General features: G+C 41.9%; 2 protein-coding genes and 2 pseudogenes across 6 annotated transcripts in view; 3 read left to right on the top strand and 1 right to left on the bottom strand.

Annotated features, from left to right (window-relative positions):
* LOC115133696 (nuclear factor 7, brain-like) overlaps nucleotides 1–1,225 on the top strand; it is a 3,493-nt pseudogene extending 2,268 nt beyond the window's left edge.
* Nucleotides 1,226–1,755: 530 nt separating this feature from the next.
* LOC115133694 (E3 ubiquitin-protein ligase TRIM35-like) lies at nucleotides 1,756–4,364 on the top strand. 2 transcript variants are annotated; one of them, XM_029667182.2, is made up of 6 exons: nucleotides 1,756–1,863; nucleotides 2,122–2,567; nucleotides 2,778–2,873; nucleotides 2,955–3,208; nucleotides 3,295–3,416; nucleotides 3,596–4,364. In XM_029667182.2, the coding sequence occupies exons 2-6, from the start codon at nucleotides 2,151–2,153 to the stop codon at nucleotides 4,138–4,140; spliced, it is 1,434 nt and encodes a 477-aa protein (XP_029523042.1). In that variant the 5' UTR covers nucleotides 1,756–1,863; nucleotides 2,122–2,150; the 3' UTR covers nucleotides 4,141–4,364. The 2 variants fall into 2 exon arrangements, with proteins under 2 accessions (XP_029523042.1, XP_064877611.1); XM_065021539.1 differs by lacking the exon at nucleotides 2,778–2,873.
* A 611-nt stretch (nucleotides 4,365–4,975) lies between these two features.
* LOC135572693 (protein mono-ADP-ribosyltransferase TIPARP-like) lies at nucleotides 4,976–11,452 on the top strand (annotated as a pseudogene).
* Nucleotides 11,453–13,646: 2,194 nt separating this feature from the next.
* LOC115132981 (tubby-related protein 3-like) overlaps nucleotides 13,647–15,305 on the bottom strand; it is a 32,254-nt gene continuing 30,595 nt past the window's right edge. For all 4 annotated transcript variants that reach the window (XM_029665756.2, XM_029665755.2, XM_029665757.2 and 1 more), the window contains 2 exons: nucleotides 14,852–15,023; nucleotides 13,647–14,705 (listed from right to left, as the gene is read on the bottom strand). In XM_029665756.2, coding sequence (XP_029521616.1) covers nucleotides 14,572–14,705; nucleotides 14,852–15,023 — 306 coding nt within the window. In that variant the 3' untranslated portion in view covers nucleotides 13,647–14,571. The remainder of the gene's footprint in view (nucleotides 14,706–14,851; nucleotides 15,024–15,305) is intronic.

The raw sequence follows: 15,305 nt of genomic DNA, 5'->3' as shown, positions 1-15,305 counted from the left end.
TCCTGGAAGATGAAGAGACAGCCAGGACAGCTGCCCTGAGAAAGGAAGTGCAACAGAGATGTCAAGTGATGCGAGAAAGAGCTGAGCCTTTGACCAAGCAGATTTCAACCCTAATAGAGACTATTCAGATGATCAAGGACATGGATGTTGACACTATCACATTCCTTCAGGTAACGGTAAAGACTTTTTAAATGACAAAGATGTAAATTCCCAACATGAGCTCATGAACTCACTGCAAAAACTGATTGTCCAAAAGACGCAAGCGTCACACTGCTAGGCTGCAGTCAAATGTCGTATAACACCTTGAAATTCTCAACCAGGTCGGAAATTGCTGGTGAATAATTTCACAACTGTAAATGATTTATTTCTCTGTGAGTTTTTCCAATTATCTCAGTATCATCTGATATAACATAGTGACATATGTCCTTGTTTTTGTAGAATTACAAGGTCATACTTAATAGGTATGTTGTAAATTAAGTCCCATTTCATCCCTACTAAATACATGTTACGCTCCATTTACAACAGCACTGATGTTAATTATTCCTATAGAGCCGAATCCACAGCAACAGACACTGCAGATGCTGAGGTAGTGTCAGGAGCATTCATTGACATAGCCAAGCATGTGGGATCTCTGAAATTCCTCAGAGCGGATTGTAGAGCATCAGGTATATTAGTGGGAAACACAGAGTATGTGTAGAACCACGCATCCAGATCAAGCTGGATGAGAGCCCACGAGTGATCAGAGAACATCTGGACTGTGCCCAAGGGGAGCTGACATTCTGTGATCTCACTAAGAGCACTATTCTGTACACCTTCAATGATACATTCACTGAAAAAGTGTTCCCATACTTTTACAGTACCAATCAGTTTGTCCCACTGCACCTTTTGTCAGTTAGCCCCAACTTTGGGCAGAATATAAACATGAGTGGAGACAGGTTGCCAGGTTTATAATATGTGGGGACAAATATCTACTAACATGTATCAACTAGAGGGACCCCATTGTGTGAACTTTAGTTGAATCCAGCTCCATGTAAATAGCTGTAAAACTTGCCTCAACACAAAGCATACTATGGGTATAAGTAGTGTAATCTAATTGATGTCAATGGAATGTGGTATGGTAACAACTGTCTATCTCATAATGCTTGTACAAGTGTTTAAAGCAGTTGTTACATTATGTAAAATATGTAAAGTACAGTCAATTATCTAAATAAATATTAAAAGTTTATATTGCATTTCATGTTGTGCTTTTTTATTTACTGAATGGACCTTCCTAATTATTTAAGTGGGTTTAGCTCATTTAATTAATTTACACATTATAAAATAAAGTTTCAATTTGGTACCATTGCAAATATTCACCACTAAACGGGTATCTCCAACTACCGGTATACAGTAGAGACCACTGTTGCTCAATGCCACACTGTAAAATGGGCCTATAGACAACGAGTGAGCATACAACTAAAATGTAAATATCAATGGAGAAAATACATCCCACAGCTAAGACATTAACATTCAAATAGTCGTTGATTTATATGATGTATTTGTAGTGCTCGTGGCATGACAACTCATTAGTGAAACATGACTTTTAATATGAATAAATCGTTTTTTTTAGAAAGTCAACAATGACAAACACAAACAATGGAGTAACAGTCTAGTACCACCAAATAATGAAACCAATGTGAACACGAAGTGGAACTGGTGGTAAAGTATTAAAGAATGGTCTGTCTGGCTCCACCCCCATAATGATGTGTGTCACACCATAACAGGAAGAAGGAAATCGAAACTGGTCTTAGCGTCGCAGATCAAACAAGAAGCTAGTTACGTGTGTTTGGTCGCTGTCCCCTGTAAACGTGTCTTGGATAGCAGGTGAGTGTTATTGTAACTTGTTCTATTAAAGCACTCCCAAACTAAACATCGACTTGGCCTAGGACCGAGGCAGTAAGTATGGCTATTTTGAAGTTCAGACAGTATGTTTTTGAGCCCAAATAATTAGTTGGGTAAAGTTAAAGTATATACTGTACCTTACAGAGGCCATTAGCTAACTATAACACAAACAAGGGCTGGCTCTGGCTTTGTCTAATACCTAGAGCTCTGTGTGTCCCTTTGCCCTACATTCCCTTCCAGAGGAACAGTCATTTTTGTGTGAAGAAGGCATGGCTGCCAGATTCTCTCTCCCAGAGGAGGACCTCTGTTGCCCTGTGTGCTGCGATATTTTCAGGGATCCTGTGGTCCTCAAGTGCAGCCACAGTTTCTGTGCAGCCTGCTTAGAGCAGTACTGGTCTGGGAAGGGGTCGGCCCGGGACTGCCCTCTCTGTAGGAGGGAGTTTGTGGACGAGCCGGTGGCCAGCCTCACCCTGAAGAACCTGTGTGACTCCTACATCCAGGAGAGTGGAGCACTTGGACCTACAGGGGAGCTGTGTGAACTGGGTGAGCTGTGCTCCCTGCACGGGGAGAGGCTGAAACTGTTCTGTCTGCAGGACAAGGAGCCCATCTGTGTGGTCTGTCACACCTCCAGGAAGCATAAAAACCATGAGTGCTGCCCGGTGGGAGAAGCTATAGGTGACATGAAGGTAATCTAGTGTTTTAATAGGCAGCCCTATAAATATAATTTGAGTTCTCTAGACAGCATTTTATGAGTTCAGAGGTGACCATGAAGGTAAAGGGGAAAATGCTAAGAGTTTGAGCTAATCTGTTTTATGCCTTCTGCAACTATTTGCCTTTGTAGAACTGATATGTTTTGTTTATTCTTAGTCCAATTGTCTTTTTAATGTTCTTTGAAGGAGGAGATTAAGTCTGTGCTTACTTGTTTGCAAGAGAAGAAGGAGGCTTTTGACAAAATGAAGCAAAACTATGACAATACAGTGATACACATTCAGGTAATGTTGGTGGTTGGCCATAGTATTAAATCGAAATCTCTCGTATGTTAACACACTATCCTAACAAAAGTCTCATTTCAGGTCCAGGCCCGGTTTGTGGCAAAGAGGATTCATGAGGAGTTTGAGACGCTCTACCATTTCCTCCAAGCTGAAGAGGCTGCTAGGCTTGCAGCTCTGAAAGAGGAGGAGGAGAGTAAGAGTGAGATGTTGAGGCAGAGTATGAGGGAGATGGACAGAACCCTGGCCTCCCTCTCTGACACAATCAGAGCCATGGAGGAGGAGATGGCTTTGGAGGATACTTTTTTTCTCCAGAAATGCAAGCAGACGGTGAGAAGGTGAGTATATTACAACCCCTGGTGGTTTCACTGTCTACAGACCATTACATGATGAGTACTAACTCCTAGTTTTTCTGTCTGTATAGTGTTCAGTCTAGCACACTGCAGGACCCAGTTATGGTCCCGGGAGCACTCATCGATGTGGCCAAGTACCTGGGCTCACTTCAATACAAAGTGTGGGAGAAGATGCAAGGGATTGTTAAATACAGTGAGTACTAACTGCAGAGTGTTGAACATCACTTGGTGTCAAGACTAGTCTATTTCATTACATGATAGACTTAAATGTTAACTTTTTTAAGCACTTAAAGTGCTTCTTAATGTGTTTTTACACAGCAATTAGTGGTGAGGACCACTACATCATGGTAACTGGCTGTACTTTCTCCTCAGCGCCAGTGACTCTGGACCCCAACACGGCTGCCCCCTGGCTCCTACTGTCTGAAGACCTCACCAGTGTGAGGGACAGCGATGACAAACGGAAGCTTCCAGACAACCCCGAGAGGTTTGACCCTGACACAGGCGTACTGGGCTCTGAGGGCTTCAGCTCAGGAAAGCATGTCTGGGACGTGGAGGTTGGAGAGAACAGCGCCTGGGTCCTCGGTGTAGCCAAAGAGTCCATCCAGAGGAAAGACAAGGTCTCCTCCGTGCTGAAGAATGGATACCTGTCCGTGTACTTTTACCACAAGATGTACTTTGCAGGGACCTCACCCCTGACACGACTCAATCTGAAGAAGAGCCCTCAGAGGATCAGAGTGCAGCTGGACTGGGAGAAGGGGAGAGTGTGCTTCTCTGACCCAGCTGACAACACGCAGATCTACACTTTCAAACACACCTTTTCTGAGAGGGTTTTCCCCTATTTCTGGGTTGGCTGTAAGCAGTGTCCGCTGAGGATTGAGCCATTAGAGGTCTCAGTGAAAGCTGTAGATCACACCTGAGAATGTGTTATGGAATTTTCTGTCTCTAAAAAGTGTATTTTCTTGATGAGTTTCTGTCATAAGAAAAAATCGAATGGATAAATAATATTTAAATATCTGCCGCTCGTTACCTTTAAATAAACACTGACATTTGATTTTCTAATGGGCAAGTGTTGACAATTATTTTATTGTGCATGGAATCAGTTATTAGTTTTCTGTGTGGAATAAAAATGGACTATATCAGACTTGCTGTGGTGATCTTTCTTTTATTAGAAAATACAAAGATGGGTTTGTGTGCAGTTGTCATCAATTTCAAATAGTTGGGCTAAACCATTCCTGTAATAACACTGTCAAATGGTATCCCCTGAAATCTACAAATGATCCTGTAAGAATATTGTCTGAAGACTACTTCCAGATCTGTTTTAGGCTTAAATATAAATGCCTTATTTAGTTACTCACCAATCAATACTTTTTTTGAGTAAAGCAAAACGTGGACAGATTCATTAAGCCTGAAACACTGCACGTTAACAGATTATTAAGAAAGTTCATGTTCTGTTTATGCGTCATGCGATGCAAGTCATTTAGCTAGTAAGTCGGTGCAAATTCGAGGACAGGAGAAACATGACAGTCTCAAGCATTTGTATTAATTGGTACCTTTTTCATTAAATGTCTATAGGATATCTCTATAAAAGTTTTTAGATCTCAGCAAATTGGATTTTGGTTATGTGATGAGTGTTGCTTTTCAAATTATTAGGCTTTGTTTTGTCATTGACTCAGGATAGGATTGGGACATTTATTTAGTCCTTCGGGTACCATGCTATGCCAACAAACTATTTACCCTCAAAAGATATTGAAGATGACTGACCTTTCATCAATCAAAGGGAAGAAGAGGGGACCTACAACCGTGATCACAGAGGCCTGTCCAAAGTCTCCCAAGGTCAGCTTCCTCACTCCTCTACTGCTCATGGAGGTCCCTTCTGACACCAACACCAGTCTGCCAGTGTGGGACGCCATGCACTCCCAACAAGTGGACGTTGTCTGGACTGTGACACCATACAGTATCAATGTCCGCTTCACTCCTCTCCCCTCCAAGTCAGGGCAGACTACTAGTGCCAGCAATACTCTTATCTGCTCTCCTGGCAAAAGCAGCAACACCACCAGGATCATTCAGATGTCATCAGACCCATCCTCAGCCAGACCCAAAATGATCATCCAACCTCTACCACAGCAAATGACCCCAACCAAAATCACAGCCAGTGTGCTCCTCAACTTTCCTCAAAGCACCCTCTTTCCTCAACCTGGAGCAGTTGCCATCTCACCTCACAAGCCCCAGAACATGACACCAGGCCCAGTCAAAACCACCTCTCTCATCCTCCCCCTGCCTGTCATCATCACCCAGCCACAGCCTGTCCACCAGCCGACCACCCCAGCCCAAACCCAAGCCATTAGCACTAATCAGCCCCCTGGTCCATCCAAGACGGCAGTCAGTCTGACCTTCCACACAAACACCTCCGGCGACACCTCCGGCGACATCCAGATCTGCGACCACTTTCTCACTTACTTCTGCAGGACGGGGAGCAACTGCAAGCAGCACCACACGCCATACCCCTTCCACTGGCAGCTGTGGTCCGTCAACAGTCACCAGTGGGTAGACTTCACCCCGCGCACCCAGGTTAATCTATAGAGGGCCTACTGCAATGTCAACCGGGAGGAGATTGGAGTCAAGGAAGGGTGAGTAGTACAGGTAGTAGATGTTAATCATAAAACACTGTCCATCAGTCCTCAAAATCTGAGATTTCCATGCTTGTTGTTCCTCATAACACAATAGTTTATCAATGTATAAAATATTGTGCATTTACAGAGTATATGAAGAAGAAGAAAAATACAGGAACTGAGACTTACCTACACACACACACACACACACACACACACACACACACACACACACACACACACACACACACACACACACACACACACACACACACACACACACACACACACACACACACACACACACACACACACACACACACGGGGAAGTGCCAGAGATGACATCAAGGATTTGATGCCTGTCTTTTTTAACATAGCACTACTTGCTACCACACCATAATTCTTAATGTTTTTTTTCTATGTTTGTGTCAGTACTGATTAGAGCTGGGAATTAGCAGGTACCTCACGATATGATACTTAGGTGCCAATACGATATTGGCATTGCGTTCCGATACTGTGATAACAAACATATTGCTCACGATGTGTGTTGTAGAGGGTCAAGAGAAAGCCATGAGAGAATAAGTTTGGATCAGTCATGAAAAGAAAAGTGAGAAGAAAAAAAATGTCTCCCTATTTAAAAAGAAGATGGAGAACTATGAAGGAAAAATATTGAAATGTTGGTGCAGATACACTGCCTTCAGAAAGTATTCTTTGACGTATTCCACATTTTGTTGTGTTACAGCCTGATTTCAAAATTGATTCAATTGATATTTTGTCTCACCCATCTACACACAATACCCCATAATCACAAAGTGCAAACATGTTTTGAGACATTTTTGCACATCTATTGAAAATAAAATACAGAAATATCTCATTTATGTACAGTTGAAGTCGGAAGTTTATATACGCCTTAAACCAAATACATTTAAACTCAGTTTTTCACAGTTCCTGACATTTAATCCTAGTAAAAATTCCCTGTCTTAGGTCAGTTAGGATCACCACTTTATTTTAAGTGTGAAATGTCAGAATAATAGTTGAGAGAAGGATTTATTTCAGCTTTATTTCTTTCATCACATTCCCAGTGGGTCAGAAGTTTACATACACTCAATTAGTATTTGGTAGCATTACCTTTAAATTGTTTAACTTGGGTCAAACGTTTCAGGTAGCCTTCCACAACTTCCCACAATAAGTTGGGTGAATTTTGGCCCATTCCTCCTGACAGAGCTGGTGTAACTGAGTCAGGTTTGTAGGCCTCCTTGCTCGCACATGCTTTTTCAGTTCTGCCAACACATTTTCTATGGGATTGAGGTCAGGGCTTTGTGATGGTCACTCCAATACCTTGACTTTGTTGTCCTTAAGCCATTTTGCCACAACTTTGGAAGTATGCTTGGTGTCATTGTCCATTTGGAAGACCCATTTTTGACCAAGCTTTAACTTCCTGACTGATGCCTTGAGATGTTGCTTCAATATATCCACATAATTTTCCTCCCTCGTGATGCCATCTATTTTGTGAAATGCACCAGTCCCTCCTGCAGCAAAGCACCCCCACAACATGATGCTGCCACCCCGTGCTTCGTGGTTGGGATGGTGTTCTTTGGCTTGCAAGCATCCCCCTTTTTCCTCCAAACATAACGATGGCCATTATGGCCAAAAAGCTCTATTTTTGTTTCATCAGACCAGAGGACATTTCTCCAAAAAATACAATCTTTGTCCCCATGTGCAGTTACAAACCATAGTCTTGCTTTTTCTATGGTGGTTTTGGAGCAGTGGCATCTTCCTTGCTGAGCGGCCTTTCAGGTTATGTCAATTTAGGACTCGTTTTACTGTGGATATAGGTACTTTTGTACCTGTTTCCTCCAGCATCTTCACAAGGTCCTGTTCTGCGATTGATTTGCTCTTTTTGCACCAAAGTACGTTCATCTCTAGGAGACAGAACGAGTCTCCTTCCTGAGTGGTATGATGACTGCGTGGTCCCATGGTGTTTATACTTGCATACTATTGTTTGTAAAGATGAACGTGGTACCGTTTGGAAATTGCTCCCAAGGATGAACTAGACTTGTGGAGGTTTACAATTTGTCTGATTTCTTTTGATTTTCCAATGATGTCAAGCAAAGAGGCACTGAGTTCAAATCCAATCAAATCAAATCAAATTTCATTTGTCACATGGTTAGCAGATGTTAATGCGAGTGTAGCGAAATGCTTGTGCTTCTAGTTCCGACAATGCAGTAATAACCAACGAGTAATCTAGCTAACAATTCCAAAACTACTACCTTATACACATAAGTGTAAAGGGATAAAGAATATGTACATAGTTTGAAGGTAGGCCTTGAAATACGTCCACAGGTACACCTCAAATTATGTCAGTAAGTCTTTCAGAAGCTTCTAAAGCCATGACATAATTTTCTGGAATTTTCCAAGCTGTTTAAAAGGCACAGTCAATTTAGTGTATGTAAACTTCTGACCCACTGGAATTGTGATACAGTGAGTTATAAGTGAAGTAATCTGTCTGTAAACAATTGTTAGAAAAATGACTTGTGTCATGCACAAAGTAGATGTCCTAACCGACTTGCCAAAACTATAGTTTGTTAACAAGAAATTTGTGGAGTGGTTGAAAAAGAAGTTTGAATGACTCCAACCTAAGTGTACGTAAACTTCTGACTTCAACTGTAAGTATTCACATACGAGTCAATACATGTTAGAATCATCTTTGGCAGCAAATTACAGCTGTGAGTCTTTCTGGACAAGTCTTTAAGAGCTTTGCCCACCTGGATTGTACAATATTTGCACATTAATGTTTAAAACATTCTTCAAGCTCTGTCAAGTTGGTTGTTGATCATTGCTAGACAGCCATTTTCAAGTCTTACCATAGATTTCCAAGTCGATTTAAGTCAAAATTGTAACTATGCCACTCAGGAACATTCAATGTTGCCTTGGTAAGCAACTCCAGTGCATATTTGGCCTTGTGTTTTAGGTTATTGTCCTGCTGAATAGTGAATTTATCTCCCAGTGTCTGTTGGAAAGCAGACTGAACCAGGTTTTCCTCTAGGATTTTGCCTGTGCTTAGCTCTATTCTGTTTATTTTTATCCCCAAAAACTCCCTAGTCCTTGCTGATGACAAGCATACCCAACCATTTGCCTGAAACATAACCCTTTGTATTCAGGACATAAAGTTAATTTATTTGCAACATTCTTTGGTATTTTACTTTAGTGCCTTGTTGCAAATAGGATGCATGTTTTGGAATATTTTTATTCTGTATCAATCAATCAATTAATCAAATGTATTTATCAAGCTCTTCTTACATCAGCTGATGTCACAAAGTGCTGTACAGAAACCCAGCCTAAAACCACAAACAGCAAGCAATGCAGGTGTAGAAGCACGGTGTCTAGGAAAATCTCCCTAGAAAGGCCAGAACCTAGGAAGAAACCTAGAGAGGAACCAGGCTATGACCAGGCTATGAGGGGTGGCCAGTCCTCTTCTGGCTGTGCCCGGTGGAGATTATAAAATAACATGGCCAAGATGTTCAAATGTTCATAGATGACCAGCAGGGTCAAATAATAATAATCATAGAGGTTGTCAAGCGTGCAACAGGTCAGCACCTCAGGAGTAAATGTCAGTTGGCTTGTCATAGCCAATCATTCAGAGTATCTCTACCGCTCCTGCTGTCTCTAGAGATTTGAAAACAGCAGGTCTGGGACAGGTAGCATGTCCGGTGAACAGGTCAGGGTTCCATAGACTCAGGCAGAACAGTTGAAACTGGAGCAGCAGCACGGCCAGGTGGACTGGGGACAACAAGGAGTCATCAGGCCAGGTAGTCCTGTGGCATGGTCCTAGGGCTCAGGTCTTCCGAGAGAAAGAAAGAAAGAAAGAGAGAAAGAGAGAATTAGAGAGAGCATACTTAAATTCACACAGGACACCAGATAAAACAGGAGAAATACTCCAGATATAACAGACTGACCCTAGCCCCCCGACACATAAACTACTGCAGCATTAATACTGGAGGCTGAGACAGGAGGGGTCGGGAGACACTGTGGCCCCATCTGACGATACCCCCGGACAGGGCCAAACAGGCAGGACATAACCCCACCCACTTTGCCAAAGCACAGCCCCCACACCACTAGAGGGATATCGTCAACCACCAACTTACCATCCTGAGACAAGGCCGAGTATAGCCCACAGATCTCCGCCACGGCACAACCCAAGTGGGGGTTGTGAAGGAAGCCTGTTGACGTTGCTTCCAGAGGCAGTTTGGAACTTGGTAGTAAGTGTTGCAACCGAGGACAGACCATTTGTATGTGCTTCAGCACCCGGTGGTCCCGTTCTGTGATCTTGTGTGGCCCACCACTTCCCAGAGCCGTTGCTGCACCTAGAAGTTTCCACTTCACAAAAACAGCAGTTACAGTTGACCGGGGCAGCTCTAGCAGGGCAGAAAAAGCAGAGTCCACTAATTTGAAGGGGTGTCCACATACTTTTAGTCATGTAGTGTTACTCATAATTGGGGCCAGGAGAAATTCTCCACTCTTTTTAAAACCAGTAGTTATGTCCTACAGCACCAAAAGGTTGATAGTGCCATCTCAAGCCACATGTTGGCATTTAGACCCTACAGGGGATGCACCTGTGTGGGAGGGGCTAGAAAGATACTCCTGACCTGTAAAATTACTAACCACGACTAACCATGTGTTCATTATGTTGAAATGTGTTTGAAAGAGGCTGTAGTGTCACCAGTAAAATGATTGATTGAACTGCAGGTTAATGTTTGTGTTGTAGCACATGCGGAAGCGCGATGACACCAAGGAAGATGGGGTTCTGGAGAGGCACATGTTCCACGGGACCGTCGGGGATTTCATTGAGGACATCTGCCACAACAACTTTGACCCGCGCGTTTCGGGAGTCAATGGGTTCGTGTACAGCTACGGCTCCTACTTCGCCCGCGATGCCTCCTTACTCCAACACATTCGCTGCGGTGTCACCTGACGCTGGGGTGCGTAACATGTTCCTGGTGCTGGTGGGATAGGTGAGCATGGGCAAGTGCAAATACCGCTGGCCGCCACCCGTCAGATCCACGAAGGAGGACTACAACCTATACGACACCTGTATGGACCAGCTGGTCAACCCCACCATCTTTGTAGTTTTTGACCGGTGCCAGTGCTACCCCTACTACCTGATCAAATACAAAGAACTGCTAGTGGTGGACGTTAATGAGTAGGTTTGCCCTGGGAGAGCTAGTGTTGCTGCCTGTGACGGTAACTGTTGTTGTTCACTGGATGTTCATTCCACACCAGACCGTAATGCAGCACCTTGCATTAAGGTGAAAGACAGCATTGAGAATAGATCAGTCAAAACTGTACCAAACAAAATGTTTGTGTATCCAGTCCAAAGGATAATGTTCAAAGCCTTCCAAAGACTTGGAATGTTTTAAGAAAAAATGGGTTTTATGAAGTTTTATAATTACCGTTTTTACAGTAAGTTTCTACAAAGTCCCATTTTAAAATGGAATTATAAATGTAACAAGAAAACAAGTTTGATATATTTTCTAAATGTTTTATTAATCAAAGCAATTGTAACACTTGGTCATATAGAAAAAATAAATGTAAAGTTCTAGATGTTGCTTTCAACATGTTATTGAAAATAAATGGGTTTACTGAATACATCAGGGGCAGTCGGTTCCGTTTATGATTAGGGAGGACATGTTTTTTTTTAAACAAGCATGGCATTATTTCTATTACAGAATATTGGATGACTGTCATTCATATTCCATTCACCCAGTTGAATGTAACACCGATAGGTTTAGGCTACTACATGATGCTACCATTTTCCCTATACCCATCATGAGGTTGCTACAACCTAGCCTATGAATGAACGTTTATACAGTCGTGCTGTGAAAAGGTTTTTGCGGCCTTTCTATTTTTGATACTGAATGTTATCAGATCTTCAACCAAAACCCAATATTAGATTAAAAAAATAATTTAAAAAATACATTGCTAAAAGGCATCACAATTGAAGTTTTGGAATGGCCTAGTCAAAGTCCTGACCTAATCTCAAGTGTCAGAGTTAAAGCAGTTCTGCATGCAAGAAGGCCAAAATTCCTCCACAGTGACGTGAGAGACTGATCAACAACTACAGGAAGCGTTTGGTTGGAGTCATTGCAGCTAACTGGCACAACCAGTAATTGAGCTTAGGGGGACACTTTTTCCCACAGGGGCATTGGATGTTGCATAACTTTGTTTATGAAATAAATTATATAAGTATGTAATTGTGTTATTTGTTCACTCAGGTTCCCTTTATCTAATATTAGGTTTTGGTTGAAGATCTGATAACATTTAGTATGAAACATATGCAAAAGTAGAGAATTAGAAAGGGGGCAAATAAATGTTTTTTACTGAATACATTCATTACTTAAACTTACAAGGGGAGTCTTGTTCACTTTACAATATCATTTATTCTATTTACAGTCATATTTCTGAAATTCAATTCCCCAAAAATTGTCAGAAAGTTAAGTTATGAATGGAATGCAATTCCCCTTAAATATCTTGTAGTAAAACTGTATATTTCTCTTTTATATATTTTGTACAAACAAACCCTTTCCCTCTTTCTAACAGTACATCTTGTGAATGAACTTTGTTTCCCGACACTGTCACACATAATCAGTGGACAGGAATCAAATGCATCCTGCAGGCTACCCCAGGAATGTTCCTAATCCTCCAAGAACAAGAATCACACTACTGGACAGAAGCATTTCTATAGCACATCCATCCAGCTGAAACTTTAATCAAGGGTGACTTTTTCAATGGTGCAAAATAGTTCAAACCTGTGCAAAAAGATACTGTAAAAGTAATCATTGTGATCATTGTGATGTAAATTTAAACTTTTCTTCAGCAACGAGCGTTGTAAAAAAGGCCACTATTTATGCATTTTTCAGTGTACTAAAAACTCTACGTAAATTACTTTTTATGGTCACCTTTAAATATATTTTTTGCACATATTTGAACTATTTTGCACCTTAAATGCCGCCCCAAAAGTAATTTCCCACGGGGCACAGACGTCAGTTCAACATCTAGTTTTGATTTACATTTGGTTGAGTCGTGAATTCAACGTGAAATCAACAAAACATTTCACCCAGTCATTGGATTTAAAAGTTGAGTTTAAAAAAAATCATTTTTGCAAATCCAATCAGTGTTCCATGTTGATTCAAAGTCATCACCTCAAATGTTGGGGTTGAAATGACGTAGAAACATTGTGGATTCAACCAGTTCTTGCCCAGTGGGTTCTCAATGACCTCATGGTACAGTACAAGTGTAGTCTGCTGAACAGAGTAACACTTCCAGCTACAGTACATATAAAATGTAGCGTTATTATTCAATCTGGTGTCATTTTACATGGGTAGATAAGTTTGGCATATAATGTAGACTGAGTACAGGGCGACCGTTGTCACTTGGAATCCAAACGGAATATTCCTCTATTGTTTGGATTCCAGGCTCTATTGTTTGGATTCCAACTTATGTATTCCACACATTGAAATGACATTTAGATATATCTTACATAAAACTATAATGAAATCCTTTAATGGTGCTTGCTGGGCAACTCTATTGACTTTCCCGTGAGGTTTTAACTTGACATGGGGCTAAGACATCACAAAATGACATGTACAAAGGAATTGCAGTAAGAAATGTTCCCTTCCAAACTCCTCAGAATGCTAATGAGATACTTTTACTAACATGTGTTTTTAAAACAAGGAAACAGATGAGGACACATTGGATGGACATGCATGACTTCAAGACTTACTGATATGCAGGTAAATAAATGTGATTACGAGAAATTCATCTTTAAGAGGAAGAAAAACTATGTCAACCCTTTTTTATTAACGTTAGAATTATTGAACATCTTGATGCTGCAAAATGGCTGGAAACCAAAGCAACATGACCATTTGAAGACAGTGAGGTGAATTTTAGGATATAGACCATAAAGTTTCCAGAGTTCGTCAAAAGAATCGCACAACAGTGATTGTAGAAGGCAACATAATGTAAAATGGGAGTAAAATGACACTTGGAATCAACATTAAAGGCAACTTTAAAAACATCTGCTAAAAACGAACAAACTCATAAGTTCATCAGACATGTTTTGAGGCCTATAAAACATTCAAATCTGATATAAATCAAAGACACCATCTCCTGTGACCTGGTCTAGTCTGTGTTAGAAGTCCTGTCCCTAACAGGGAGTGCCCACGACAGTTTGGTCTATGATGCTTGGTGTCATTTTTCCCTTTTAACCAATTTCAATACACATTAAATCACCTATATACAACAGCTAAAGCAACAAAAAGCAATACAAACTCAATGAAACAGAACTACAGATAAATACAAATGAAAACAAAGGCGCCTTGATGATTTGTGACCAGTTTCCCTTTGTGGACGGTAATTTCATTTTTCTGCCGATAAGGAAAATCCTATATCCTCCACCCAAATCTACTTGCTTTAGTCCTCTCCTTCACACACCCACTCTCTTCATCCGCTCTCCAAGTCAGCGTGATTCGTGTGCCATGATTGGATGTACCACGTACGGGTGAGAGGTCATAATTCATGATTATTTTCATAGTGGCAGACTGCTGGTGAGCTGTACAAGGAAGGCGCTGAATCCTGTGAGGGGGAGGGGCGGTGTTGTGGAGTTGGCGTTGTCCTGGAGGGGGGGGGAGGGGTGAAAAGGCCATGGAGGGAATGGCGAGTTAGGAGTCGTGATGGGGTTGGTCACTCGCAGGCCAGTTTGCTGTCGAAACTGGACAGGCCAATGGCGAAGGCTTGCAGGGCACACATGGGGTAGTTGTAGTCTAAGGTGAATACGTCCTCGGCCACTCTGCCAAACTGCATTACGATGTAGTCCGCTGAGGGAAGAGAGAAGAGACGACTCAATAATGTGAAATCATTATTCCATTTTACTCAAGGAGAGGGAGTGAGAGAGTGGGAAATAGAGAAAGTGAAAAAGAGCAAGAGAGAAAGAGTCAAGAGAAGCACTGACGGATCGACTCACGATTGTTGTCGTGGACGATCTGAAAGTTCTTGACGGAGGCCTGTGTAACGCGGCCGTGGAAATTGAGCACGTAGGACTGGGTGTCGTCATTCCACACGGGGGCCTTGTTGTGCAGCTCGATCAGGTTCTCCAGTGAATGGTTCTGCCACTTACTTAGAAGGCTGTCCTGCTCCTGGAAACACACAAACAGGGTTGTATTCATTAGGCACTAAACAGAAGAAACAGGACTGAAACAGGGAGTGACAACCTTGACTTATCCAATAAGAACGCTCAATTTAGTTTTCCATTGCGTGCCCTAATAAATACGACCCAGACATCCAAACCATCTGATCTGACATCACTCCCCAGTGACCACATCTCACAGCCCTTAGTGGGTTAGCCTCAGTTTCCATTACATGATGTTGACTTCAATACTCACTCCATTATTCAGATTGTGCTCAATGATTTCCTATTT

Source organism: Oncorhynchus nerka, linkage group LG8 (assembly GCF_034236695.1).
Source record: "Oncorhynchus nerka isolate Pitt River linkage group LG8, Oner_Uvic_2.0, whole genome shotgun sequence".
NCBI classification, from domain to species: Eukaryota; Metazoa; Chordata; class Actinopteri; order Salmoniformes; family Salmonidae; genus Oncorhynchus; species Oncorhynchus nerka.
Note: the sequence above shows the minus strand (reverse complement) of the source record. Positions and strands in the feature narration are given on the sequence as shown.